Source organism: Balaenoptera musculus, chromosome 16 (assembly GCF_009873245.2).
Source record: "Balaenoptera musculus isolate JJ_BM4_2016_0621 chromosome 16, mBalMus1.pri.v3, whole genome shotgun sequence".
Taxonomy (NCBI): domain Eukaryota; kingdom Metazoa; phylum Chordata; class Mammalia; order Artiodactyla; family Balaenopteridae; genus Balaenoptera; species Balaenoptera musculus.
Genome location: NC_045800.1, coordinates 17,874,961 through 17,900,442, shown reverse-complemented (window position 1 = coordinate 17,900,442; position 25,482 = coordinate 17,874,961). Strand labels below are relative to the sequence as shown.

Here is a 25,482-nt window from a genome sequence, read left to right as displayed (position 1 = left end):
CCAACTGCACCACGCTGGCTGCCTTCCTGTCCTCAAACATGCCAGCCACATTCCAGCCTGTTGTTCTGCCTAAAATGCAGATACTCCCAGAGACATGTGATCTGTCCCCTCATCCGCTTTAAATGTCACCTCCATCAAACTGTCCCACCTGCTTTCTTCATAATACATGACTCCATCTGACATATATTTTACTGTCCGTCCACCTCCCTACCCCTCACTGGAATCTGGCAGAGTTGTGCTTCATTCATTGATGAATCCCCAAGTGCCCTTCCCTTATTGTTAACTGTTATAAGCCAGACCCCCAAAGCTCAAGTTCCCTGCCTTGGAAAGAATTACTACTGGAATAGGTGACTACTATAATTCTACTCATGTGTTTAGAAGAGCCCAAAAAATAGCTTTGTATACTACAAAGCTACAGTAATCAAAATAGCATGGTACTGCCAGAAAAACAGACACATAGATCAATGGAACAGGATAGAAAGCCCAGAAATAAACTCATGTGCTTATGGTCAATTAATCTATGACAAAGGAGGAAAGAATATACAATGGAGAAAAGACAGTCTCTTCAATAACTGGAGCTGGGAAAACTGAACAGCTACATGTAAAAGAATGAAATTAGAACATTCTCAAACACCATATACAAAATTAAACTCAAAATGGATTAAAGACCTAAATGTGGGACTGGATACTATAAAACTCCTAGAGGAAAACATAGGCAGAACACTCTTTGACATAAATCACAGCAATATCTTTTTGGATCCATCTCCTAGAGTAATGGAAAGAAAAGCAAAAATAAACAAGTGGGACCTAATTACACTTAGAAGCTTTTGCATAGCAAAGGAAACCATAAACAAAACAGAAAGGCAACCTACAAAATAGGAGAAAATATTTGCAAAGGATACAACCTACAAGGGATTCATTTCCAAAATACAGAAACAGCTTATACAGCTCAATATCAAAAAAATAAACAACCCAATCAAAAAAGGGGCAGAAGACGTAAACAGACATTTCTCCATACAGAGGGCCAATAGGCATGTGAACAGATGCTCAACATTGCTAATTATGAGAGAAATGAAAATCAAAACTACAATGAGATTTCCTCACACAGGTCAGAATGGCCATCATCAAAAAGTCTACAAACAATAAATGCAGGAGAGGGTGTGAAGGAAAAGGGAACCCTCCTGCACTGTTGGGGGGAATCGGTGCAGCCACTATGGAGAACAGTATGGAGGTTCCTTCAAAAACTAAAACCAAGTTACCATATGATCCAGCAATCCCACTCCTGGGCATATATCCAGAAAAGCTGAAAAAACTAATTCAAAAAGATACACGCGCCCCAATGTTCATGGAACCACTATTTACAATAGGCAAGACATGGAAGCAACCTAAATGTCCATGGACAGATGAATGGATAAAGATGTGGTATATAAATACAGTGGAATACTACCCAGCCATAAAAAAGAATGAAATAATGCCATCTGCAGCAACATGGACGGACCTAGAGATTATCATACTAAGTGAAGTCAGAGAACGATAAGTATCATATGATATCACTAATATGTGGAATCTAAGAAAATGATACAAATGAACTTATTTAAAAAACAGAAATAGACTCACAGACATAGAAAACAAACTTATGGTTACCAAAGGGGAAAGAGGCAAAGAAGGATAAATTAGGAATCTGGGATTAATAGATACACACTACTATATATAAAATAGATAAACAAGAACCTACTGTATACCACAGGGAACTATATTCAATATGTTGTAATAACCTATAATGGAAAAGAATCTGAAAAAGAATATATGTGTATATATATACATATATTATATATATATATATAACTGAATATATATACACACATATATATACACATATATATATATATATATATATATATATATACACACATAACTGAATCACTGCTGGACACCTGTAACACTGTCAATCAATTATACTTCAATTAAAAAAAAAAGTCTCCCAGAATCCTGTGATCTCAATATGCCATTAATTGGGTAATTTGAGGCAAATATGTATGTCTTAAGACTCATGATTAAAGATGTCGATTTTTCACAAGGCAGTAAAGCAGTTTTTCCATAAGGAACTAAGACAATCCTTTTTAGTCAGCAAAAAGAAAGATACTTTGAGTAAAAACTATGATTTATACAGAACATCCATTGATCTTTATTTGATTTGACAAAATCTTCATTATTAAAAGACAGGTAATAAAATCTGAGCTTACATTGAATCTGCAAATTAAGTTCTGTAGTATCTAGAATATTACATAAGAAATTTCGGCAGAGGGGGAGAGAGGATAAAAGCATCACATGCAGGTGCTCCTGGCAAAGGGGGAACTATATCTGCAGGTGAGGTCCATCGTGGGCAGTGCATAAAAAAATCCTAGAGAAAATGCAATCGACTTACTTGGGTGAAGTGTTTTTCCTTTTGGGGAGAGGGAGCAGTGGCATCGAGGTGCAGGAATTCAAAGGTATGTGCAGAATGGCTTCTCCATTTCAAAATGATAATAAAAATATTTAGATCATGGCACTAGGGCACCTTTGAGGAAAAGAACACCTTAACCAGAGTAGGCTCATTGCATAATTCTTTAGTAATATGTACAATTTTCAAGTAATGGAGTGGACTTAGAGTAATTTTACTTTAAAAGTGGCTATCTATTTTTCTTCTCACCCTCTGGGGCTTGATCTGTTTCAGCATCGCAGGGACACTTTTCTACACAGTTTCTAGGAAACCATCCTCTTATTCTTGAAACACCTGAGGGAGAAAATGAAACTGGTATGAAATAGTCAGATATACCACAATGACATTTGTGAGACCCATTAGTCCTATTACTTCCAATTAATAAGCTTTTAGTTAGACTTTACCACCCCCCACCATCTTTTATAAGCACAATTATGAGGTTAAAATTAAATAAATAAATAAAATTTTCAAAAAAAATGTTCCTAACAAGCTAGAAAACAGATATTTCCCAAATTCCATCATCTGGGGAAGGAGCTGACGTGGTTCAGGAGAGCCCCAGTGGAGTGGGGCGAACTTGGTGTTCACGTACATGTGTGTGACCATGAAGGAGTATGGCACTGTCATACTTCATCTGTTCCGGGCGACTATCTCCCTGTAGCCTTTGTGAATTTTCCTTTTAGACTTTCTCTAACTTGTGCACTTCTATATCAAGCTTGCCTAAGCTGTCACATGGGTTAATTTATGATTAACCCAGTGTTTTCAAAAGAGCATCTGGGTTAATCTTTACTTTAAAAAGGAACAATTCTTAAAAGTAAATAAAAAAAATCAAAGACACAGTTTCAGTTCATTAGTTTTTATAACTTAATAGGATGATTCATTCAATGGGGGTGCGTATAGCATAGCAGCTTAGTCATAGGCTCTGGAACCAGACTGCGTGGGCTGGAGTCTTGGCTCCATCTGCATGTAGTGTGGCCTTGGGCACGCTGCTTAGCCTCTCCACGTTCCAGTTCCCTCACCAATAAAATGTCAATGACAGCACGGACCTCAGAGGGCTGTTGGGGACCTGAATACCACAAGTGAAGCATTTCCGCAAGTGCCTGTCGCACAGTTAAGTATGGGGTGTGATGTTTGCTAATCATTGCAAAGACCCGATAAATACAAGTGTATGGAGGAATAATACAAAGAGCTTCTTTTTGTTGTTTAATGATGTGCCTTCCTATTTAGTTCCCCTAATGCACGTGACGTGACTGTTTATAAAAGTTATTCTTGTAAAATTTGCAGTTATTGCTGGCAGTCTTGTCCTCTAAACACCCCCTTCCACTTTCATACCTTCTTTAATGGAATCATCAAGAATTTTATCTCCATACAACCAGTATCTGAAATATTTAAAAGATTAAAATTAATTTTTTTTTTTTTGGCTAGATGCCAATTTCGTCATTCAAGAAGAAATTCACTGCTTTCTGTCGCTTACCGTAAGCCTCTTGTGGCTAAAATGAACTCCCCTTTCTGTAGCCTTATCCGAGGCTCTTCAGTGCAGGGGCTCGTGAAGAAGGTTTTGATTCCTCTATTCAAAGGACAGCAGGTACCACTATAATCTTCTATTACTTTATACTGAACCTGTCATCAGTGAGCAGAAGAACAATTTAACATTAACCCATACCTGAGGTTTTTTAAGTTTGAATGTAAACTGTGAAAGGTAGACCCAAAATATCAGGCAAGTGTTTCCCTCCTGGTTCCCTATCTACCCTTTATAGAAGGTAATTAATTGATGTTTCTAATTCTCAGGCTTTTTCTTACCCTTCATTTCAAGCACATGGCTAAGAATGACATTTTAGAAGCAGTGCTGTCCAGTAGAACTTTCTGCAGTGATAGAAATGTTTTATACTTGTGGTATCCAGTGTGACAGCCGCTAGACACATGTAGCAACTGAACACTTTTAATGTGGCTGGTGCAACCAAGGGACTTAAATTTTAATTTTATTTAAATTAATGTAAATTTAAATAGCCACATGTAGCTAGTGGCCGTTGAATTATTCCGTATCACTGTAAGGACGAGTTTCACACTAGGGAACTATACTGAGGATACTTATCTTCTGACAATATAAATGGACTAAATTCCCTCCAAACCTCCAGTCCAAACTATTTAAATGAAAACAAAAGTAATATGCATTAAATTTCAACAAATGTATTAAGAAATATTATTTAATAAAAGCTGACAGTTGGTTTTTACTCAAAGGCAATTTTAAAAGCTACATAGAAGTATAGAGCCTGACAAAAGAAAAAGAAATTAGTATCATTGCAAAAGAATTACTTACACTTCTGACTCTTTTATCTGCTTTTTGTTTCAACTGTTCTATCTGTTTGGAAGATATAAAAAAAAAAAATGAAGTCTCTTATCTCAATGTTTAAAAACAGGCTTTCCTCATTTACTATAGCACAGTGACATGACAAACTCCCAATTTTCCAACATTTCAAATTGCTGACAATTTAAAGGCCGCCTTTTTTTTTTCTTTCTTTTTTTTTTTTTAGCATGGAAAGAAGGCCCTATGACTAAAAACTGGTACTGAAGTGGGGCCTCCTTCTCAGTATTCCCTCTCCAATGTCTTTATTCACAGAGCACTCCCTGTGGCCCAGGAATCAGGGAGATGTGCTCTCTGCCCTCAGGGGGCTTCTGGGCTTGTCCCTGAGGTGAAGAGGATACAGAGACTCACTGATTCTTTAGAGAGACAGCAAACAGCCTGCAAAATTCACCAACAATGAGTCTTGTTTAAAAGTCACCATTTCAACTCCTTTTCTCCACTTATTCAGCAAGTTTATTAAATGTTACTACACTAGATATAGTAGGGGAAATAACCTCTGCCTAGAATCTTGCCAAGTTAAGTTAAAGACATAAGATACAAGAATTAAATAAAAATGAGACCTCACGTGCTAATATACATTAGTATATGATTAAGTGCCAAATCCAGCTGAGTCTAGAGTGGGGAAGTAAGTCTTTATGGAAGAGAGGGCACTGGAACTGGTCTGAATAATTTCTGATAAAGAGGAGCTCAGATGACATAGAAAAAACAGTGTTGGGGAAGAGTTAGGGGTCAGGAATGTACCAGGAATTCGCTGAGTAGACTAGGCTGATTGGAAAGGATGATTCCTGCTAGGATGTAGGTGAAAGGTAGCTTTTGGCCAGATTTTATAAAACTAAGTTAAGGAATCAGGACTTTATCTCACAGGTATGGAGAGATAAGGAAAGATTTAAATAGAAGGAGGGACATGATACAAGGAGTGCTTTAGAATTTAGATTCATTTGACATACTGAAAAAATTCTTATTACTTATTTTACTATAAAATGCCATCGGAGTTAAGAAGTTAAGGGGAAGAAGGTGAGGCAAAAAGGCAAGACTATCTGAACAAAAATACTCACTGTTAAGCTGTACTGGTGACAGCCTTCTCTTATTGGCCAATCCAGTCCATCTCCTTTGGGGACCCCTGACCACGTAAAAACCTGTTTAAAGTTCTTCCATCTACTTCCCATATCATAAGGAAAAACAAAGACTTCATCTAGTTGATAATATTGAATTCGATCTTTAGCCTGTGGGTAACAAAGATGTAAGATGGCAGATACATCTGTCTTAAATGGCTTTTAGTAATATACTATTGAGAACATTTATTCCTCAAATTCGTACCATTCCTAAAACTGCTTCCTCCTTGTTGTAACGTTAGAGTACACAGGAGAAATAAACACACTTATCACAATATAGGAAGAACTTGACACACAATACCAACCCTGTATGAGACCATCCAGAGAATGTCTGACAGGAGTTACTCAGGAATATGCCTAAATAAGACCAAATTTAAGCATTCAAAAACGTTTATTAAAGGAGTTAGTAACTTTATTCCATATAGAAAAAGTCCTCAATGTTCCTGCTTGTTCAGCAGAACAAAGGAATCCAGGTGTAAAGACGACACATTGATAAGGAGGTTTAAGAGAAAACAAGGGTTTATTCAGGATGGAAGGAAGCGTTAGGTGGGGTGCACTAGAATGCAATGGCTGCATCCTGGGTGGCAGGAACACCTGTGTGTGAGTGGCCAGGAAAGGTGTGACGGGGGAGTCATCATTCTGTGAAAATTATTTTTTTTAAAAGCTAGCAGGTATGTGTAAAAGATCTTCTTTCAGTTTTATATAATACCATTACATATGTCTATATACTTATTTATGTAGGCATTTATATGTACATCTTATGCATATATATATAAATATTCAGGTTTCATAAATTATATTCTAGGCATTTAAATTGTTAGCTTTTACTTGAAGGGATAAACTGGCTTAGAATTTCTGATAGAAATTTCTAAGAAATTTCTTAGAATTTCTGAATTTCCACTGACACCTAGTGGTATAGAGATACACCATTTATTCCTACAATAAGTGTACAAATCCAGTTGATACTTACAGTGTAACAAAATCTGTAATTTTGATACATTTTAACTTAATATCAATACAATCATTTATTTGATTTTTACTGAGCAACAGAGTGCCAGTTTTAAAATAACTTCTAGATTTAGCATGGCACTTTACAAAGAGCTTTGGTCATTAGCAAAAAACACTGTTAATCTAATGTCAACACATTATGCTAACTAGAGATGATACCTTGAAATATTTTATTATCAGGGGATAGTATTTTAGGGAAAAGCTTTTGCAGTTACTTATAAAGTGATGTTGATGTTAATTCAATTAAAAGAATTGTCAAGCTGTAACATGACAACATGTAAGTCCATCCCCACCCAGACAGTAAAGGGTAATTTCTTTTCCCTTTTTATAAGCAAAAGCTTCAGAGTCTTCAAAATGAATTAAGAGCCTCAGAGAACAGAGATCTAGAATATTAAGAAAGAAAAAGTGCTAAGGATGAGAGTAGCTTACAGAAACAACCAAGGCACGGTCTTTAAGAGAAGCACTCAGTGAAGATGGGGGATTCCAGCAATACTGTGTGTTAAAAGGTGACAGAGATGTGCAGTAAGTGCTACAGGAAAACGCTACAAAAGTACTTAACTTAGTCTAGGGAAAGTCAAGGAAGGTTCCTTGGAGGGAGTGACAGCTAAATTAAGTGTTGAGGGACAAGAAATTAGGCAAAAAATAGGGGGAAAGAATATTCTAGGCAGAGGGAACAACATGTGGATACAGAAGCATAAGATGTGCAAACTATTTGGTATTAGCTGGTATTGAGTGTGAATGGGGTGGGAGGGGTGGAAATGAAGTTGGAGAAGCAGGTAAGAGGAAGACATAAAAGGTTTTATTGATATTACGCATAAGCTAAGGAGCTTGGACTTAAACCTGTACATCAGTGGTTCTCAAAGTATGCTTTGCATACCTCCTTGAGTCCCCAAGACCTTTTCTTGGAGTTCAACAAAGTCAGACAACTTTCATAATAATACGAAGATGTTATTTGCCTTCTTCATGGTGTTGACATTTGCAATGGTGGGTAAAATTGCTGGCACCTTAAGCGGGAATCAAGACAGTGGCACCAAACTGTATTAATAGGTGCTATATTCTTCACTGCTACACAGTCATAATTCAAACAAAACCAAACCAACAAAAAGCCCAGTTTTACATAAAAATTTCTTGATGAAGAAATAAAAATTATTTTTATTAACTCTCAGCCCTCAAGTAGATGTCTTTTTTTTTTAAGTAGATGTCTTTTTAATATTCTGTGTGACAAAATGGAAAGTACACATAAAGCTTGCCAAAGTGCTTATCTCAAGAAAAACACTTGTTTGAGTTGTGAGCTAACAAAAGCTGTGTAGCCAGCTTTTTTCATGTAACGCTATTTTTACATGAAAGAATGAGTAATGTAACAGAAAAACCAAGGTTATTCAGACTTCAGTATTTAGTGGACGTTTTCTCGAAAATGAACAAAGTCAGGCTGTTACTTCATATAAACAACTGAGTATTTGTTGCCAGTGGAAAAAATAAGGCTTTCAAGTGAAAATTGGAATTTGGAAAATTTATAGCCACCACTAGGAGCTTGACAGCTTTCCAACATTTAAAGATTTTCCCCATAAAATTGGTAGTGATATGAATGAATGCGGCTTTTAGATATTGTATAATGAAATGTGTCAACATTTTAAAAATCTGTGTAACGCTGTAAACTACTATTTTCCAAATGACCAATGCCTGATGCCCTATATGGGTACCAGATCCATTCAAAGAGCAAGATAGTTTGATGGATTTAAATACAAAAGAATACAAAAAGTTTACTGATGTAGTTTCAGATCTCACATGCAACTAACCTCTCAAGAACTAGCACTTGTCAGGCTTTAATGTATTATCAAGGAATATCCACTATTATCTAAAAGACATGTTAAAATACTCCACCCTTTTCTACCTACTTATCTGAGGCTGAATTTTCTTCATATACTTCAATCAAAGCAGCATATCTCAACAGATTGAATGCAGAAGTAGATGTGAGAATCCAACTGTCTTCTGTTAAGTCAGATATTAAAGAGATTTATAAAAAAAAAACACACCACTTCCTATTTTATTTTGGAAAATTTAATTATTTTTCCCAAAACACATGTTATCTTTATTAACATATAATGGATTTATTGTTTTTTTTAATGAAATAATAAATATTCAAAGATTTTCTCAGTTAGAAAATAAGGCAAATGTCAATAGATATAATACACATTAACAAAAGCTCTTTAGTGTCCTTAACAATTTTTGAGAATGTAAAAGGTCCTGAGACCAAAAAGTTTGAGAACTGCTGCTGTAAATGAAAGCTCACCAGCTGGCTGCCAGGGGGCTAAATATGTCCTAGAGGTGTGTTTTATTTGTCCCACAAAGGTTTTTTGTTTGTTTGTTTTTAATTTGAATTGCTTGCCAATGCTTAAAAATAGAAAGGAGGTAACACAGAAATCCAGATCTCTGACTTTTCTTGGAAAAAAAAAAAATTATACGATCTCACAATACTGGGTGAGGATTTCCCTGTGGCACCAATCAGCTTCGTCTGCCGGGCAGCTCTGGCCCACAGGCTGGCTCCCCGCATCTAGGTTATCTGCCCGGGCTGTAGTGCATTTGGGTTTACAACCCCTGCTACAGTGATAGTGAGGCTCTGAGAAGTTTTAAATAGGGAGTGGGGTAGTCAGATGTACTTTTTATATCAGAATCACAATGGACAGTGTGAAGTATGTACTGGAAGTTGTGAGGTTTGTAACAGCTAAATGTTATAAGCCCTATCTGATGTCTAAAGCCTATGTGATGGCACCTTGGTAGGACAGAAGTTCCTTTCCCAATGGGTTGCCTTCTCCTCCAGTCTGAGAGACTACAGCCAAATGGTTTCATGTGTGGCTTAGGCCTCTTCAACAACTCAGTGTGTGAGATAGCTCTGTGGGAGTCATATTAAACCAAGAATAAATCAAACGGTTCCTATGATCACCTTTTACATGGCATGCAAATGACGTAAGGAAGCCATTTGGTAGCCAAGTTTTCATTTTGGGGCATTTATTAGTTAATCTGGTCTATTAGTTAATAAGTACCTTGTCGATATTGAGGAAACAATTATAAAATTTACCTTCTCTTCAATCCATGATTCAATAGAAGTTTTGTTTCTGAGAATTATTTTCATCTGGAAATTAAATGATAAATAGTAAAATTTCATCATGTGACTGGTTCATTTAAGATTATCATCTTTACACTAACCCTACGAGGTAGTTTTTATTGTTCCACTCCATAGATGAAGATATCAGGATAACAGAGATTAAGTAACAGAGTGTGGTCCATCTGACTCTTAACCACTGTACATCTTCACATGAATGATTACATCGATCCACAGTCAAATCTGAATCTACTGTTTAAATAAAAAATCATGTTTTAAGTACCATCTTCTGAGTAAGTTTTTCAGAGCATTAATAAAATATTGATATAATCCATTCAATCAGTATTATATAGACGTATTATGCTATTAAAATCTTTTACCACTATTTTTAATCTTAAATGCACGATTAATCTATTTATTACACGTAACAGGGACTCATTTCAGTCAACCTAGATATTTTGCTTGCCGTAAAAACTGAATATTTTCAGTCTTGATTCTATTTTTTGATTTTCCTAGCTATGACAATTCCATTTATGTAGGTTTTTACACCACAGGATTTTAGTTTATTTCTAATATGATTCTTAATTATAGGGATTGGGGAAAATTTTTCAAAGAATTTGATGCCAGGCTAGTAGAAAACGTGAACTATAACCAAAACCAGGTTATTTTAAAACCAAGAGTTCAAAAAGGGCCGGAGATGCATCAGGGCCTCAAGCCCAGCGTTTCTAACTCTATACGTCCTGCAATTCTGTGAAGTCTCCATGTGCCTTCATGTAGACAGTGTGACGCAGTAAGAACAACCCCGGACTGGGAGTCCTTATCATATTCCAAGGGCCTAGCACAACACCTGGTCCACAGTGGGCTTTCAATGAATGAATAAACTAATGAAGCGAATGAAATGAGTCATAAGAACTATTTTTTGATCCATTCAGGGCCACATCCTCCTTCTCTGTGTTCTCACTGCACTTTGTACATAGATCTATGCTATACACATGACCCTGTATTAATTAACTCTTCACCACTCATTGTGAGTCCCCTAATGGCAGGAACCTCTTCATTTTCATTCTTGTAGCCTCAGTAATTAGCAAAGTGATTCATCACAGAGTAGACATTAAATAGCACCTATATTACAGGGTTGTTATGGAGATTAAATGAGCTGACACATGTAAAAAGCCTAAAACAGCACTCAATAAATGTTAGCTATGTTATTATGATTTTGATTTAATATATGCTACTATAAAATAACAATAATCATGTTTGTTGAATATATGTTTACTGAATACATGAATGGATGATCTTGGCTATGTCACTTAACCTTCCTGTGACTTAATTACTCATCTGTAAGGATGGGAAAATAATACTCCTCTTCGATCTCTTTTGGAGTTGATGTGAAGATCAAGAGAGACGGTGAGAAGAGCTTTCTCAAGTATAAAATGCTATATAACTCTAAGTTAGTATTTTTAAAATTAAATCAATAACCTAGAAATTCTGGCAAAGTCACTTCAAAATTATCTGACTAGTAGAAGATTAAATTAATCACCTAGATGGAATAAGTAACAATAATCTCCATTTCACACTGCAAACTTAAATGGAAGCTTTATCTCTTTCTCGTTACAAGCGGCCCCAATAACTTGACAACTTTAGCTAGAGGTAATAGAGGAACTTACCTGGATAAAAAATAACATTCCAACAGCTATGGTTGTTCCTAAAGCTAATCCCAAGGCAAACAAGGTGGCAGCAAATGCAGCTAATCCAAACGGAATAATCGGAAGAGGATCCCTCCGGGCTGCACTCATATCAATCTTTACTGTGTTCCACCCAAAGGAGAGCTATAAACAATAACAACAACACACACTTGAAATACTTGGTTGTCGTAAACGGTCATACTCTACTGTACCATTTAAAATAACTTGGTCAAAAAGATCAACAAATGACAACTTGACACTGTGGTCATAGCAAACAGAGCTGTTTCTAATCAATACTGTGGTTTGAACTCATACTGATATGCACGATGTCATTCTTCAGTATTCTAAAACGTTTTTTGTTTGTTTGTTATTGTTCCCTCAGAAAGTGTTAGGTAGACTGCACAAACATTACTATGCATGAACAACACCAATCTAAGCTGTAACTGCGTCTCCCATCCTCTCCTTGTTTTCCTCTATTTACAGTGATTTCCACAGCGACAAACATAGCCTAGGATTCAGTGGTTTCTTCCCTCATGTTCCACAACGAGAGGTTTAAAAACTAGCAAAATGCAGGCCGAATATGGCCTGCTGATGTGTACTGCCTGGCCTACAAAATGTTTTAAAATATTCAGAGTTAGGTACCAACATTTAGAAATTTAGTGATTTAGGAATCAGATTTCACATAAAAAGTCCAGATTTTCAGATTTTTCTTGAAAAACCGGATGATCTGGCATCACCAGGCTGGATTTCCAAACATCAAGAACTGGCTGAAGTCAAATATGGGTTGTTCCCTGTGTGAAGGACCTGTGTTTTCCAGTTTACCACATCCCACCAGGCCTGTTTCCCTCATTGACCCTCCAGGCCTCTTTAGGGACCTCAATTTGTGACTACTGAACTTTATCTCATGACTACTTGCCCATAAATCAACTCAGTCAGTTGCACCATATCTTAGAATGTGCGCCTGCTCTGTGAGCCACGTTCCAGGACACTGGATTTAGAAATGAACAAAAGAACTACATCTGGCCACAGGATCGAATGGAAACAGAAAGCACTAGTATTGTCTTTTTTCTCCCTCTTCTGCTTTTTCCTCTAACTATTCTTTACCACAGCTACCAAGTTTGAAGTCCAGTAAGTTATAGATAGTACTAAAATAATTGTCAACTTCAACTAGAGCATATAAGGTGAGTTTCCAGGACAAAATAATCTTTCCTCATCTTAAAAACTGTTTTACTGCTTTTTTAAAAGGAATCCTTACAGAGGATTATACAACAAAGTTCTATTTCCCCACCTAAATTGTAGAAAGCATATTTCCAAAAGGAACTTCTTAAATAATCTTAATAACTACTATTTAAGCTGGCATGATTTTATAACATTTTCACTTACCCGATTATAAAGCTGTGTATACATTGTCATAACAAAAATAAAGGCAGCATGAATACAACCCAGTGGTGCTAAAAGGAGAAACAGTGTGAACGAAGCATGATTTTGATAACCACAGCAGTTGTTGATCCAAGGGCAGTGATGGTCCATCTTCATCACACACCTAACAAGAAAAATTTACATAAAACGTGAGGCAGAAAATCCTGTCTACTTTAAATAACTTTGGTCTTCAAAAGATCAAGCACATCGGAATCTAGCCATGTCCATGCATGGTCACAGAGGAATTACACTTCATGGAACAGAAAGAAAAATCTTTATGAGTTTTTAAACAGTGACTTCTTTTAAATTTTAAACAACACAAGAAAGGGCAGGCTTTGTAACAGCATCTGAGGAAAAGATGTCTGCTACAAGTGACTTTGTTTAAATAAGTCTGGAGGCCCACTGAGAGGTTCATTATAAAGAAATGAGCATGGTTCCTGGTTTTCCTCTAGCTCTGAAATGCAGTGACTGAAGTGGAAAACAACAGAGACTGAACAAAATTACTTATAAATCTCCACTGGGGTTGATGGGGCCTAGCAGACGCTTGTAACTTCCTTCCTTCCTGTTCTTATCCTTTAGATGTGGAGTCTCTAAGCTAAGCAAGCTAACTCCGGAATATAAGATGTGGTTTAATGAGCAAAGTCTTACTCTGTTTCCCTTCCTTGAGGCTGCTAGAAGAAAATTTTCTTGCCTCAAACTAAACTTTATTTGCTCCTCCAATGGTCCCCCTAATGGTCCTCCCCCTCAGCAGTCTCATCATAAATTTCTTATTTATCAGTGGACATAGGTGTTCATTAAAAAAGGTTCTAGCTTAATTCACATTTTTCATAGTGATTCTGTTTTCTTCCAATTAAGTTTTGTATATAAAACACCTGTGATAACAGGCACCTGGATTCATTTAGTAGATCTGTATAAAGTGTAAATGTTAGTCAACTAAATAATGGAAAAAGCAGGTCTCCTTTATAATTTAGACTCAGAACAATTCCAAGGCTAGTCAAGATGACAGTCGACAATTAATCCTGATTTATGAAAACAACCTAAAGGTATAACTTTTTACCCTGCTCTTGGCAAGGCAAGAAGCAAAGTAAACCTGTACTTTTCTAGAAAAATCTTTTCACTTATAACAAAAAAGAGTAATACTTATTAACAGAATTGACGATGTAAAAGTAAAATGAAGATTATGACACAATTATTTTGACAACATTATTTATAAAGCAGCCACCTTGCAGAAAATAAAACTAGGACTGATGTGGTAGAAAGAATAACAACAAAAGACCAGTAATCAAGTTGATCAATCCCCAATAAATAGCAAAGACAGACAGTACCTGTTACACTTTCTGCAATGATGTGACCGTGGTGCCTTGTATGCTTGGCAGACTTTACAGTATTGAAGGTACATGCTATCCTGAGAATTTTCCTTGGCAGCAAAATAGAAACAAAACATAAACCTCTGGGTAATTGGAAAAGTGATGTTGCTGTTACCAGAAATTCATTATTTAAAAATATTTTAACTCAAATGGCTGGAAATGCAAGTTAAAATTCAAATTCCATCCTTTCCCCATCTCCCATAAAAGAAAATCAAACCATAGTATTTATTCATAAGGCATGACTTGTTATTACCAGGCTGCCCGTTATTTCTGAATACTTTATGGTTTAAAACAGTAGTTTCCAAAGAATTTTTCTCAGTTATAAGGGATGTTAATATGTTACATGAAAAAAGATCCTAGAGCCAAACCACACTGTAGAATTATGAGGTGAATGATATGCAGTGTTTCCTAGAAACTTATGCGCTCATCACCACCCCTCCATTTTTTTTTTTTTTTTTAATGCAGAAGTATTTAATGAAATTGCTTTGGGAAATACTAACTTAGATCCATACTTTCAAACCAGTATAAAATAAATTCTTTGAGCTCTAAATGATTGGTGATTAGAATAATACACTTAGTCTCTACCAAAGCGAAGAGCAAGCTGTGTCTGACCTTATTGGTTGGCAGATAAGGCAAAAACTAAATATATGATTATCATGAGGGTTCACCATCTTAAGGAATCTTTTTCTTACCGGTTTCCACCCCAGAGGGACGAAGCCAGGACCAACAAACATGGCATTGAAGTAATTATAAAGAATCATGACAGTCCAATTTATCAACATGATAAAGTTCATGCTTCCTCCAGTGGTATGTAAGGGCCAATACCACAACACAGAGTCAATCATGGCCATGGTAGAACATATTGCTATAACACCAAGGGCTATAATGGGACCCCAGTGACAAAGTCTCTTTACTTCTTGTAGATTTTCAAACTTGATAACTGAACAGAAGGTACCCATTTTGGTGAGGAAGAACTCCTTCCTGTTTTCAAAGAACTACAGATTTCCTTTTTCTGTGCACACATTTCCATGTGCCACAAGTCCATGTGTGTTCCTTAATTGTCATGCCTTCACACTGTGGGATGTTAATGCAGATTACGCCATGTTCACTGTTACACACTCTTTGTTTTCTAGGAGAATCCAGTACCTTGGTTTGAAATCCAATCTAAAGAAACAAAATGAGAAAGTTCGGTAAGACATTTTACTATGTACTGTATTTGTTAATTCCAATAATCACCTAAACAAAAGCAGCTCACAAGTACTTTACTATGGAATGAGTACCTCATCAAACATCAAAAAGAACTATTTTCGTCTTATCCAAACTTTCCTCATGTCTGAATAGCACCTAAACTGGACACGTGATTCTAAAATCGTTGTTTTTATTCTTTTGTTCCCAACTTGTCAGAGGACTGCGTCTATGCAACCGTTTAGTGAATGGTTTGAGGAGACGAAGAATTTTAGAGCTGGGAAGGAGGGCCTTAGGGTTGGCCTAATCCAGCTTCCTTCTTCATAGAAAACAAAATGGCTTGGAGAGGCTCAGTGAGTAAACCACGGCGGTAACAGACGAACTCAACAGAAGCCAAGTCATCAAACTCCCTCTATGGAGCTCTAAACTGCCTCTTACCCAGTCTCGAATGACATAAAGTATGATCCAGACATGGTCTACACCATTTGCCTGCGGTTGCCCCCCAAACACTAACTTAAGGGTCTATTTGTGTCAAAGTAAAGAAGCGGGAGGGTGAAAGCAAAGAGACTGCAAGGAAGGGAGAGGAGAGATAAGTGTGTGTGAACTCAGGACCGGAGGCGTATATGATAAGGAACATGATGAGAATATTTGAGAAAAAAGAAAAAAAGAAGAGGAAGTGTCTCTCGGAGCGAGGGACGGGAAAGTCAGGACGGCGAGCGCCGGGAAGATCTGTAGAAGGGTATTTCGGACTGGACTGGAGTGAGTCAAGGGAAGAAGATCAGAGGGACAGAGTAACAAAGACTTCCATGCAACAGATGCCGCTGCCTTGTGCCTCAATTTCCCGCCCGTGTCATGGAGCAGAGCGCTTAGAAATCCTCACTCAGAGGAAGAACATCTTGGTAAGCGTGGTTGGTCTCAACATTCTGGAGACGCTGGCCTCACTCGGGTGGGGCGAAGACCGCCAAAATCATGGTTACGTCCCGTGCTTTGACTCCCACCTCGGTCTGGTCCTCAGTGCCCGCTCTTCGGCCATCGCATTTCCGCGGCGGCTCGGGCTCACCCGGAGCAGGTTTTCTCCGGCTCGGATAACTCCGTCATGGGTACCTCAGCCCAGCGCAAGTAGAAAGTAAATCCTGTGTGCTAGAGGCTGGAGTGCGAGACCAGCCTCCAACCTCGCCTTGCTCCGCCAGCGGCCTCGCCGCAGCTCTCCCGCTCAGGCTCAGTGCGCAGTCTCCGTGAGAGCCACTTCCGGGAGGTTCGCCGCATCAAACTTCCCCCTGGAAGCAAGCCCCTCTGACTTGTAGCTTGGGGAGCCGGAGCCGCTTTCCAAAACGTGGAGGGGCAAAAAATGCTTTCGGTGATTCCCGAGAACCCTCATATTTTTTAAGCTTTTGGGGGCACTAACTGAAGGGCTTTTCCCTAGCGAATTTCTTAATCTTGAAGCCGGGACGGAAAATAAAATCGCACCCAACCCAACTTTCGGAGGACCAAGATTGCGAAGAACAACCAGGAAGCGGCCTGGCTGGGAGCTGTACCGGCTTCTCTGTTCTGCTCTCGAGGCAGCTTCCCGCGTCCCTGCACCGTCTTTTCCTGCCCCGCGTAGCCCCAGTCCTGACCTAGGCTCCGGCCCGGACCGGCCACTCCGGAGCCGCCATGTCGTCCGACTTCGAAGGCTACGAGCAGGACTTCGCGGTGCTCACTGCAGAGATCACCAATAAGATTGCGAGGGTCCCCCGACTCCCGCCTGGTGAGAGCCCTGCCCAGGCCGGGCGGGGATGGCCCGGAGAGCCGGGAGGGTTGGGCAGTGGGCGATGGAATGACACCTGAATAAATGTGTCTCTGAGGCGCGAGCCTGGAGGGAGGTGGTGTTGGGGCCTCCCAGAGGGATGCTTGAGGTTGGTTGAGGGTAAGGGGAGAATCCACACTGGGTTGTGGGGTGCACTGTAAAGAGCCTTTGAATTCTGAGCCATCTGGGCTCTAATCTGGACTCCGCTGCCTTGTGACTCGTATAACCTTGGGAACGTTTCTCTGAGTCTTAGTTTTGCCTGGGTTTTGTTTGTTTGTGAAATATAGAGATGTGAGAGTATCCAAAGAGAATCAGTGAACGTACCCAGATCACGGGTCTGCATCATACAGTAACGTTGTTTTGTTAGTAATGTTGTTATTATTATAGGCGGCAAAGCAGTGTTAAGAGTCATAGTACCCGGATTCAAATCCCTGCTCTGCCACTTAGAAGTTGTTGTATTTAGGCAAGTTTCTTAACCTCTCTCAACTTTCCTTCTTGGTAAAATGGAGAGAATTGTGCGTCTCTCATAGGGTTTTTGTGAAGATTAACTGACTTAACATATGTAAAGCCCTTTCTTGGTGTTAGCTGCTATAATCATTAGTACCTTTCATACCCCCATCCCCATTTATTATTTTTCATCCTTCCTGGGGATCCATAACCCAGTGTTGTGTAAAACTTGGTACAGGATAATTTTTCTCACTTTTAAAATTCCACATTTTTCATCCAGAAGAGTTTTGTTTTTGTTTGTTTTTGTGTTTTAGCACAACTCATTTTCGATACTGGACTGTCAGTTATATGAAGGTGGGAGCTATGTTTGATTTCCTTGGCATTTAGAACGGGCTCAGGAAAATGTTTTAAGTGAATGAACAGATACATAAATATGATGTCTTGTGATTTTTGTCTGTAGGTCATTGTTTTAGGATTTATTTTTCTCTCAATACAGATTTAATTTGAGTATTTAGTTGCAGAAAAGGTTGTGGCTTTGGTGCTCAGTTTTGTTAGGGAAATTGAACCATCTACCTTCGCTCTATGGTGTAAAGTGTAGGAAAAGGAGTGCTCATTGATCTGTGAACTGGTGGGCAACTTCCTTGCTCCACCTTGTTAGTCAATCCTTGATGCCAGCAGTAATTTCTCCTGGACCTAAGTTGTCATTCCTCTTTCCTTTTCCCTACCTCCCCCCAAACTTTTGTGTTTGTAAATAATTTTCTTCCTTTATTTCTTTGTTTTTCTTTTTTTAATATATAAATTTATTTATTTAGTTAGTTATTTATGGCTCCATTGGGTCTTCGTTGCTGCACGCGGGCTTTCTCTAGTTGCGGTGAGCGGGGGCTGCTCTTCATTGCGGTATGCTGGCTTCTCATTGCGGAGCATGGGCTCTAGGCGCGTGAGCTTCAGTAGTTGTGGCACGTGGGCTCAGTAGCTGTGGCGCACGGGCTTAGTTGCTCCGCAGCATGTGGGATCTTCCCAGACCAGGGATCGAACCCGTGTCCCCTGCATTGGCAGGCAGATTCTTAACCACTGCACCACCAGGGAAGTCCCTTCTTTGTTTTTCTTACCCCCACCTATTTTCTATTAATAGGGACATTTGCTTCAAGCCAGGATCTCTGAATTTACACCCCACTCATCTCCTGAAGTCCCAGTTAGTTCTGGAGGAGGTGGAGGATGGTGTCTTAAAGAGGTGTTTGAGTCCAAGTGAGGGGACAAGGGGAGAGAACCAAGGTAGCATATAGGTACCAAGCTCTGCTGCCTTGGAGATTTTTGTGGCGAATTGGCTGATGGCCCCATCACTTCATGATACATTACCTCGCCTCATCTCTTCAGTTCTGCTTTCCTCCACTGCCCAAGATCATCTTGATTTTTGTTGTCATTGTCTTTGGAGACTACTTCCTTTGACTTAAGTCCCAGAGCCTCAGAATATCAGGATTTATGGTTTCCATGGGATTTTTGCTCATTTTTAATTGTGATAGTTTTAGCTGAGGAAACATTTTTTTGTTTGGGCTAATAGGTTTTGTACTGGGAAGCTATTCTATAAAGTAACAAAGTCATTCCTGGGTGCAAAATTGTAACAGCCAATTCCAAGAAAACAGATTTGTTACGATCAATTTTTTTTCTTACCTTTATATTTTAATGTAACCATTCCTACCACATAGAAGGAAACCTTTGAATTAAGTACCTTAAAAATAAAGGTCTTCACTCTCTATAGGTACAGTATAATGTAATGCCCAAACACAGCAGCTACATGAGAATTGAGAGGAGACTGTATAACTGGCACTGGAAAAATGCTTACCGACTTGAATAATTAAATGATAGTAATTCTTGAAAATGCTGTGGTTTCCCTCTTAATAATTACTTGTACTTACTCATTTTATAATGTTTCTAGTTGATAAATAGAGAAAGATGAAAAATATATCTGTGTAGTTATGAATTTCAGATGTATATCTGTGGACTAACAAATTAATATGTACAACCATGGCAAAAACCAGTATGAATAAAAGTAATTATAATCTCTTCCTGGCATCTTTGGTGGTTGACCAAGAATTTACCTGAGTTAAGAAGGTTAAAAATTGGAGCAAAATTTTCAGTCAAAGCAGTTTGTTCCCCCAAATATTAACTTACTGAAATGGAAGTAGAGTGGGTAGGATTGATTGCAACTAAGTGTGTGCAATGTACGATGTGCTACCTCTGCTGTGCATGTACAGTGTATTAAAGTGTTACTTCCAAAGAGAATAGAAAAGATTGAAATTTTAAAACTTTATTTTAGAAAAGAAATTTGATTATTTTATGATACATTTTAAACAATAAAAAAAATCTTTCCTGTTAGACTAAAGTGTTTGAATTTTACATAGTTTTAGTAATTGGACTGATGAGATAGGTCAGTCCCTTCTTAAATAATATTCTTATGGCACTGTATTCAAACTTTGATTTTAATGATTAGTATTCTGTGGTAAAGTCAGGACAATGGATGAGTGGAAACCATTGCTAATACTAATTGTGACACTCCTTTTCCTCTGATGATGAATCCTAAGAGGGGGGATACTTCATAGGGGCAGAGGTTCTGTTACTCAGGCAGGCTTCCTGAAGGATCTTAAACAAAATGTTCTTTTGCAATTAGTTGCTTACCTCACCATGAACAGAGAGATAAATGGTCTGTTATGAAGCCTATCATTTTGTAGATATAGTCAGAAATACCAAGAAAGGCATTATGGCAAATTGATTACAGTTCACACATGGCATCAGATCTGTTTAGAATCCCAGCTCTGCTGCTTACTAGATGTGCAGTCTTGAGCAAATAGCCTAGCCTCTCTAAGCCTGTCTCCTCCACCTGGAAAATCGGGGGTAGGGGATAATAGTTTCAACCTTACAGTGTTGTAAAAATCAGATGAAACAAAGCATATAACACCCTAGCACACTTTTTTTTCTCCCCAGAGAAAGTACATGATAAATTAGCCGCTAGTGATACTGCTGCTGGTGGAGACAACAGCTGTAGGGTTAGTCAGGACCCAGCTTCTCAGACTTTGTGATGTTAGTTGAACTCTTAAAGGAACCTTGGACCTCAATTTTGCTTCCTTTCTGTGCTAGACTAGAGTTGGGTGAATCTCTCTTGATGAACACCTACATTTGAGGGGAGATGAGTGATTAGGGTCTTCGGGATGTGGACTTGGAATGGGGCTTTGAACTCAGGATATCAAAGAGGGAGTCAGGGAGAGAAGTAGAAGTGGTGGGGCAAGACAGGTGTCCTTTCTGGAAGGAAATGCTTCAGTCTAACTGATTGGTTATGCCAAGCCCTGGAGGCTTTTGGACACCATCTAGACATGGCCATGTACTTAAGAAGCCATAGCATTGTTCCATGATTCTCTCTTGCCTTTGCAAAGTGGTTGTAGTCAGAGGATTCAGAAAAATCTGCTTTTATTTATGAATACCGTGGTTTGCTTAAAACATACGTGGCTCTGGAGCTGTAATGTTGATGTGTAGCTATTGAGCACTTGAAATGCGGCTGTTGCCACATAGTGAAATGATAATGTTTTGGATATATTGAGTTAAATATTATTAAAACTAAAAAAATGTATATATTAAAATTAATTTCTCTTGTTCCTTTCTACTTTTTGAAATGTGGCTACTAGAAAATTTAAAATTACATTATGTGACTCGCGTGTATTACATTTCTGTAGTTCTATAAAATTAGAGTTGAAGAGATGGTTCCAGACCTAATTCAGGAACTCAGGTACAGAATGAGTTGAAGTAGAGTGGGTAGGACTTGAGTTAGGCATATACACACACGCACACATACCCACACTGTAATCCCAGAGGATCCTCTCTCCCTTAAACAATTTAGTTAACCTAAGTAATAGCTTCATTGATTAAAAAAACAACAACAAACTTTTAATTTTAGAACAGGTTTAGATTTACAGAAAAATCACAAAGATAATACAGAGAATCCCTATATACTCCATGCCCAGTTTCCTCTATTGTTAACATCTTACATTAATATGATACATTGGTTGCAGCCAGTGAACCCATATTGATACTTATTATTAACTGAAGTCCATACTTTTTTCAGATTTCCTTAGTTTTTTACCTAATGTACTTTTACTATTCTAGGATCCAGTTCAGGGTACTACAAAACATTTAGTAGTCATGGCTCCTCAGGTTCCTCTTAGTTGTGACAGTTTCACAGCCCTTTCCTTATTTTTGATGACTTTACAGTTTAGAGGAGTACTGATCAGATATTTTATAGAATGTTCCTCAGTTGGAATTTGCCTGATGTTTTTCTCATCATTAGACTCGGGTTCTAGGTTTTTGAGAGGAAGACCACAGAGGTTAAGCACCATTTTCATCACATCACATCAAGAGTACACACTGTAAGGTAACTTATCACTCCTGATGTTAATTTTGATCACCTGGCTGAGGTATTATGTGTCATGTTCTTCCACTATAAAGTTACTCTTTTCCTCCTTTCCGTGCTGTTTGGAAGGAAATCACAGGCACAGCCCACACTTAAGGAGTAGGGAGTCATGCTCCGCCTCCTTGAGGCCTGAATATTTAGGTAAATTATTTGGAATTCTTCTATACAGGAAAGATTTGTCTATTCTCCTCCACTTATTAATTAATTCAGTCATATCCATGGACTCGTTTATTAAATACTTCATGTTATATTCTAATACCACTTTATTTTGTTGCTCAGATTATGCCAGCTTTGACCATTGGAAGCCCTTCCATCTGGCTTTTGTGTCCTTCTGCTATATTCCCATCATTGTGGGGGGTTTTTTCCCCCTTTTTAACACTTTCATACTTTCTGATATTATAAGATACTCCAGGATCATCTTGTATTTTTCCTACACCAGTCCTAGAATCACCAGCCATTTCTCCACGGAAACCTAATTCCTTTTATTGAAAAATGGTGTTAGAAACCAAGATCTGGACACTAGGTGTGCTTATTGGTACTGAGGTATTATTGGTTCTGGGCCCTTTCAGCTCACAGAGCAAGGGGAAATGTGTGTATACTAACTCATGTATATATACATATTGATAAAATTTTATATATGAAACCATCTATATTTATAGTAAGCTAAACATGAATTCATATTGATATCTCCTACTCTAGTCCTTTATCACAAGGATCATTCTAGAATGGCTTTGTTTTAACATTATTTCATTCATAAAGGGAAACTTGCCTTCTAAGTGGGAATATTTGCCCCAGTCCTCACTGATACAATTTTTCTTTTTCTGTTTCTCTGTGCATAACAAATGTGTTGCTGAATGCTAGGACTGATTGATTCATTCAGTAAACACTTAGTGAGCACCTATTGTGTACAGCTCTCTATGCTAACTACAAAATTATGACAAACGTGTCAAGAGTGGTCCCTGCCTTCAAGGAGCTGGAAATGAAGCTGAAGGGAAAACTACAGGAACCAATTTCTAGTGATCATCAGGGATGCTAGGGCAGAGCACAGAGGTCTAGGAATTCAGAGGAGATAGATCCTGTTCCAGGAGGTCACCTGGAAGGATGGTGGGATTTAGCTGACGAAAACGGGGAAAGAGTGTACGAGTTGCAAGCAGTGGGTTTCTGTTGTTTCGGAAGGCTCAGAATCCCCCATTCTATCTTATGACAGCAGCTCCTTGATTTTCCGTTCAGGAACCCCCTAAACCCAGTCTTGGTGGAGCTGACAGGCTGCCATGCCCTGTCCAGGTCAAGAGGTGAACACTTTACCCAAGCGAGGACATTCAGTGAATTTTTGCCAGGAATTGGAATTTTAACTCTCCTTCTGCAGAGACTGTCAGTGAGTTCCTGCTCCCTTGGTTTCCTGAGCCACCCTGGGTACTGTCTTCCCTGAGCTTGGGGACTCATCTTTTCCATTGATTCTGTGAGCCACCCTGAATTATTCTGATAAATTCCCTTTTTGGCTTAGGTTAGCCAGAATCAGTTCTGTCATATTCAACCAAAGAACCTAAATGGTAGCTTGAACAACGGCTTAGGGTTGGGGGGAGGGGGGGTAGATGTGCTTGGGTAGTAATGGCTAGTCTGTCTGGTTAGTATGCAGAGCACATACGAGAGAGCTAGCAGTTGGAAATAAAGTTGGAAAGGTCGCTTGGGTCTGGAATGTGGAGGGCCTTGACTTTTAGGCTCAAGTGATCCAATCAGAGCCACATTTTAGAAAGATTAAGTGGGGGAAGGGGTCAGGTAGGGAAAAAGGGAAACCAGGGTGGTTGGTAGCATAGCTTCTTTCGTAAATTCTTGCACTGACTACACTATTTATTCCATTTACCATCAGTTTTCGAGAACTGATTATATGCCAGGCTCAGTGCTAAATTTTAGGACTAAGACATGGTTCCTGTCTTCCCAGAGCCTCTGAGGTAGAAGATAAATCAGACCTGTAAGTGTGAGAGATAAATCATGAGGATTAGGTAAGGGTTCTAGGGGTTTTCTGCAAGAGTGAGTAGTTAATTCTTCTGTTGGGTTAGAAAAAGCTTCAAAGAGGTAGTGATTTCTGAAGAGAGTTTTGAATAGCAGTTTGCCAGGTAGTCACAGTGAAGATGAGCAGAAGCATAGGTGTTAAAGATCTGGAGTCCTGGAAATACATCAGGCTTAGAGATAAAGGTTTGGTCCAGGATACGCTTGTCTTGTTTCATGTTCTGCACTATTGCAAAAATACAGTGTGGTTCTCTACTATAATTTGTGGAGATGTTAGATGGATTGACATGTACCAGAAGCAAGTAAATTTGGGGTCGTATACTAAATTTTTAATCTGGCCATATGTAGGCTTAACTTTCTCAAAGAGGGAAAATCAAGCTGAATTTTAATTCTAAATGTGCACTTTTCTTAGGGAGAAATTCTTAGAGTACACACAAAACACTTTCTGTGATAGCTACCCCCTAGTTTGGGGGGAGTTGGTGATCAAAGGGAAGGAGTTGAGGTTATCAGAACCTAGTTATTATTCTAGTAAAATAATAACTTCTATTAAAGATTCCCCACTTGGTATTAACTATCCTTCTGAAAAGTTAGTCAGCTGCTAGGTATTGTACCCATTCAAGCTTCCTGACTTTTCTAGTCTGTTGTATTAGTCATTGGGTTTCAAGTCACAGAAAGCCAACTTAAATAAAGAAAAAGAAATGTGTTGTTTCAAAAAACCAAACCATGATAAAGTCAAGTAAAACCTGTTCCAGAGTTATCTGGAGCAAGAAACTAACTAACAAAATCTATTTAATCTTCATCTGTCTATCTGTCTATCTATTTATCTATCTATCAGCTTTGCTTCTTTGTAAATGTAGGCTTTCATTCTCAACCACTGGAAATTGGCTTGCTCCTTGTAGCTAGAGCAGTGGATGCCAACAGCTTCTAGACTCACATTCTCATAACTCTACCAAGAGAGAGGAAAAGACTTTCCTGTTACTCCAGGACTTTGATTAGTCTGATTGGATCTTATACGCATCCCACCCTCACCCCCCAGACCAACGTAGCCAGAGGGATTGAGCTACTAGTATTA

At 38.5% G+C, this 25,482-nt stretch overlaps 2 protein-coding genes across 16 annotated transcripts in view; one reads left to right on the top strand and one right to left on the bottom strand.

Moving 5' to 3' along the window:
* Positions 1-2,162: 2,162 nt before the first annotated feature.
* ZDHHC6 (zinc finger DHHC-type palmitoyltransferase 6) lies at positions 2,163-16,946 on the bottom strand. 3 transcript variants are annotated; one of them, XM_036828002.1, is made up of 11 exons: positions 16,595-16,705; positions 15,222-15,693; positions 14,488-14,579; positions 13,127-13,286; positions 11,726-11,887; positions 10,035-10,088; positions 5,894-6,061; positions 4,794-4,835; positions 3,951-4,096; positions 3,809-3,855; positions 2,163-2,773 (listed from the first exon to the last, which is right to left on the bottom strand). In XM_036828002.1, the coding sequence occupies exons 2-11, from the start codon at positions 15,486-15,488 to the stop codon at positions 2,670-2,672; spliced, it is 1,242 nt and encodes a 413-aa protein (XP_036683897.1). In that variant the 5' UTR covers positions 15,489-15,693; positions 16,595-16,705; the 3' UTR covers positions 2,163-2,669. The 3 variants fall into 3 exon arrangements, with proteins under 3 accessions (XP_036683897.1, XP_036683898.1, XP_036683896.1); XM_036828001.1 differs by lacking the exon at positions 16,595-16,705 and adding an exon at positions 16,713-16,946 and having other exon boundaries at positions 2,166-2,773; XM_036828003.1 differs by lacking the exon at positions 16,595-16,705 and having other exon boundaries at positions 13,127-13,194; positions 15,222-15,268.
* A 129-nt stretch (positions 16,947-17,075) lies between these two features.
* Positions 17,076-25,482, top strand: part of VTI1A (vesicle transport through interaction with t-SNAREs 1A) — a 397,531-nt gene continuing 389,124 nt past the window's right edge. For all 13 annotated transcript variants that reach the window (XM_036828007.1, XM_036828008.1, XM_036828006.1 and 10 more), the window contains exon 1: positions 17,076-17,461. In XM_036828007.1, coding sequence (XP_036683902.1) covers positions 17,368-17,461 — 94 coding nt within the window. In that variant the 5' untranslated portion in view covers positions 17,076-17,367. The remainder of the gene's footprint in view (positions 17,462-25,482) is intronic.

Excerpts from the sequence above, each read along its gene's own strand:
- ZDHHC6 (XM_036828001.1), bottom strand. The coding sequence starts at position 15,488 with ATGGGTACCTTCTGTTCAGTTATCAAGTTTGAAAATCTACAAGAAGTA. Across the intron at positions 11,888-13,126 it reads ATACACAGCTTTATAATCGG|CTCTCCTTTGGGTGGAACAC; the intron begins GTAAGTGAAAAT and ends TATTGTTTATAG. Across the intron at positions 3,856-3,950 it reads TTAGCCACAAGAGGCTTACG|ATACTGGTTGTATGGAGATA; the intron begins GTAAGCGACAGA and ends TAAATATTTCAG.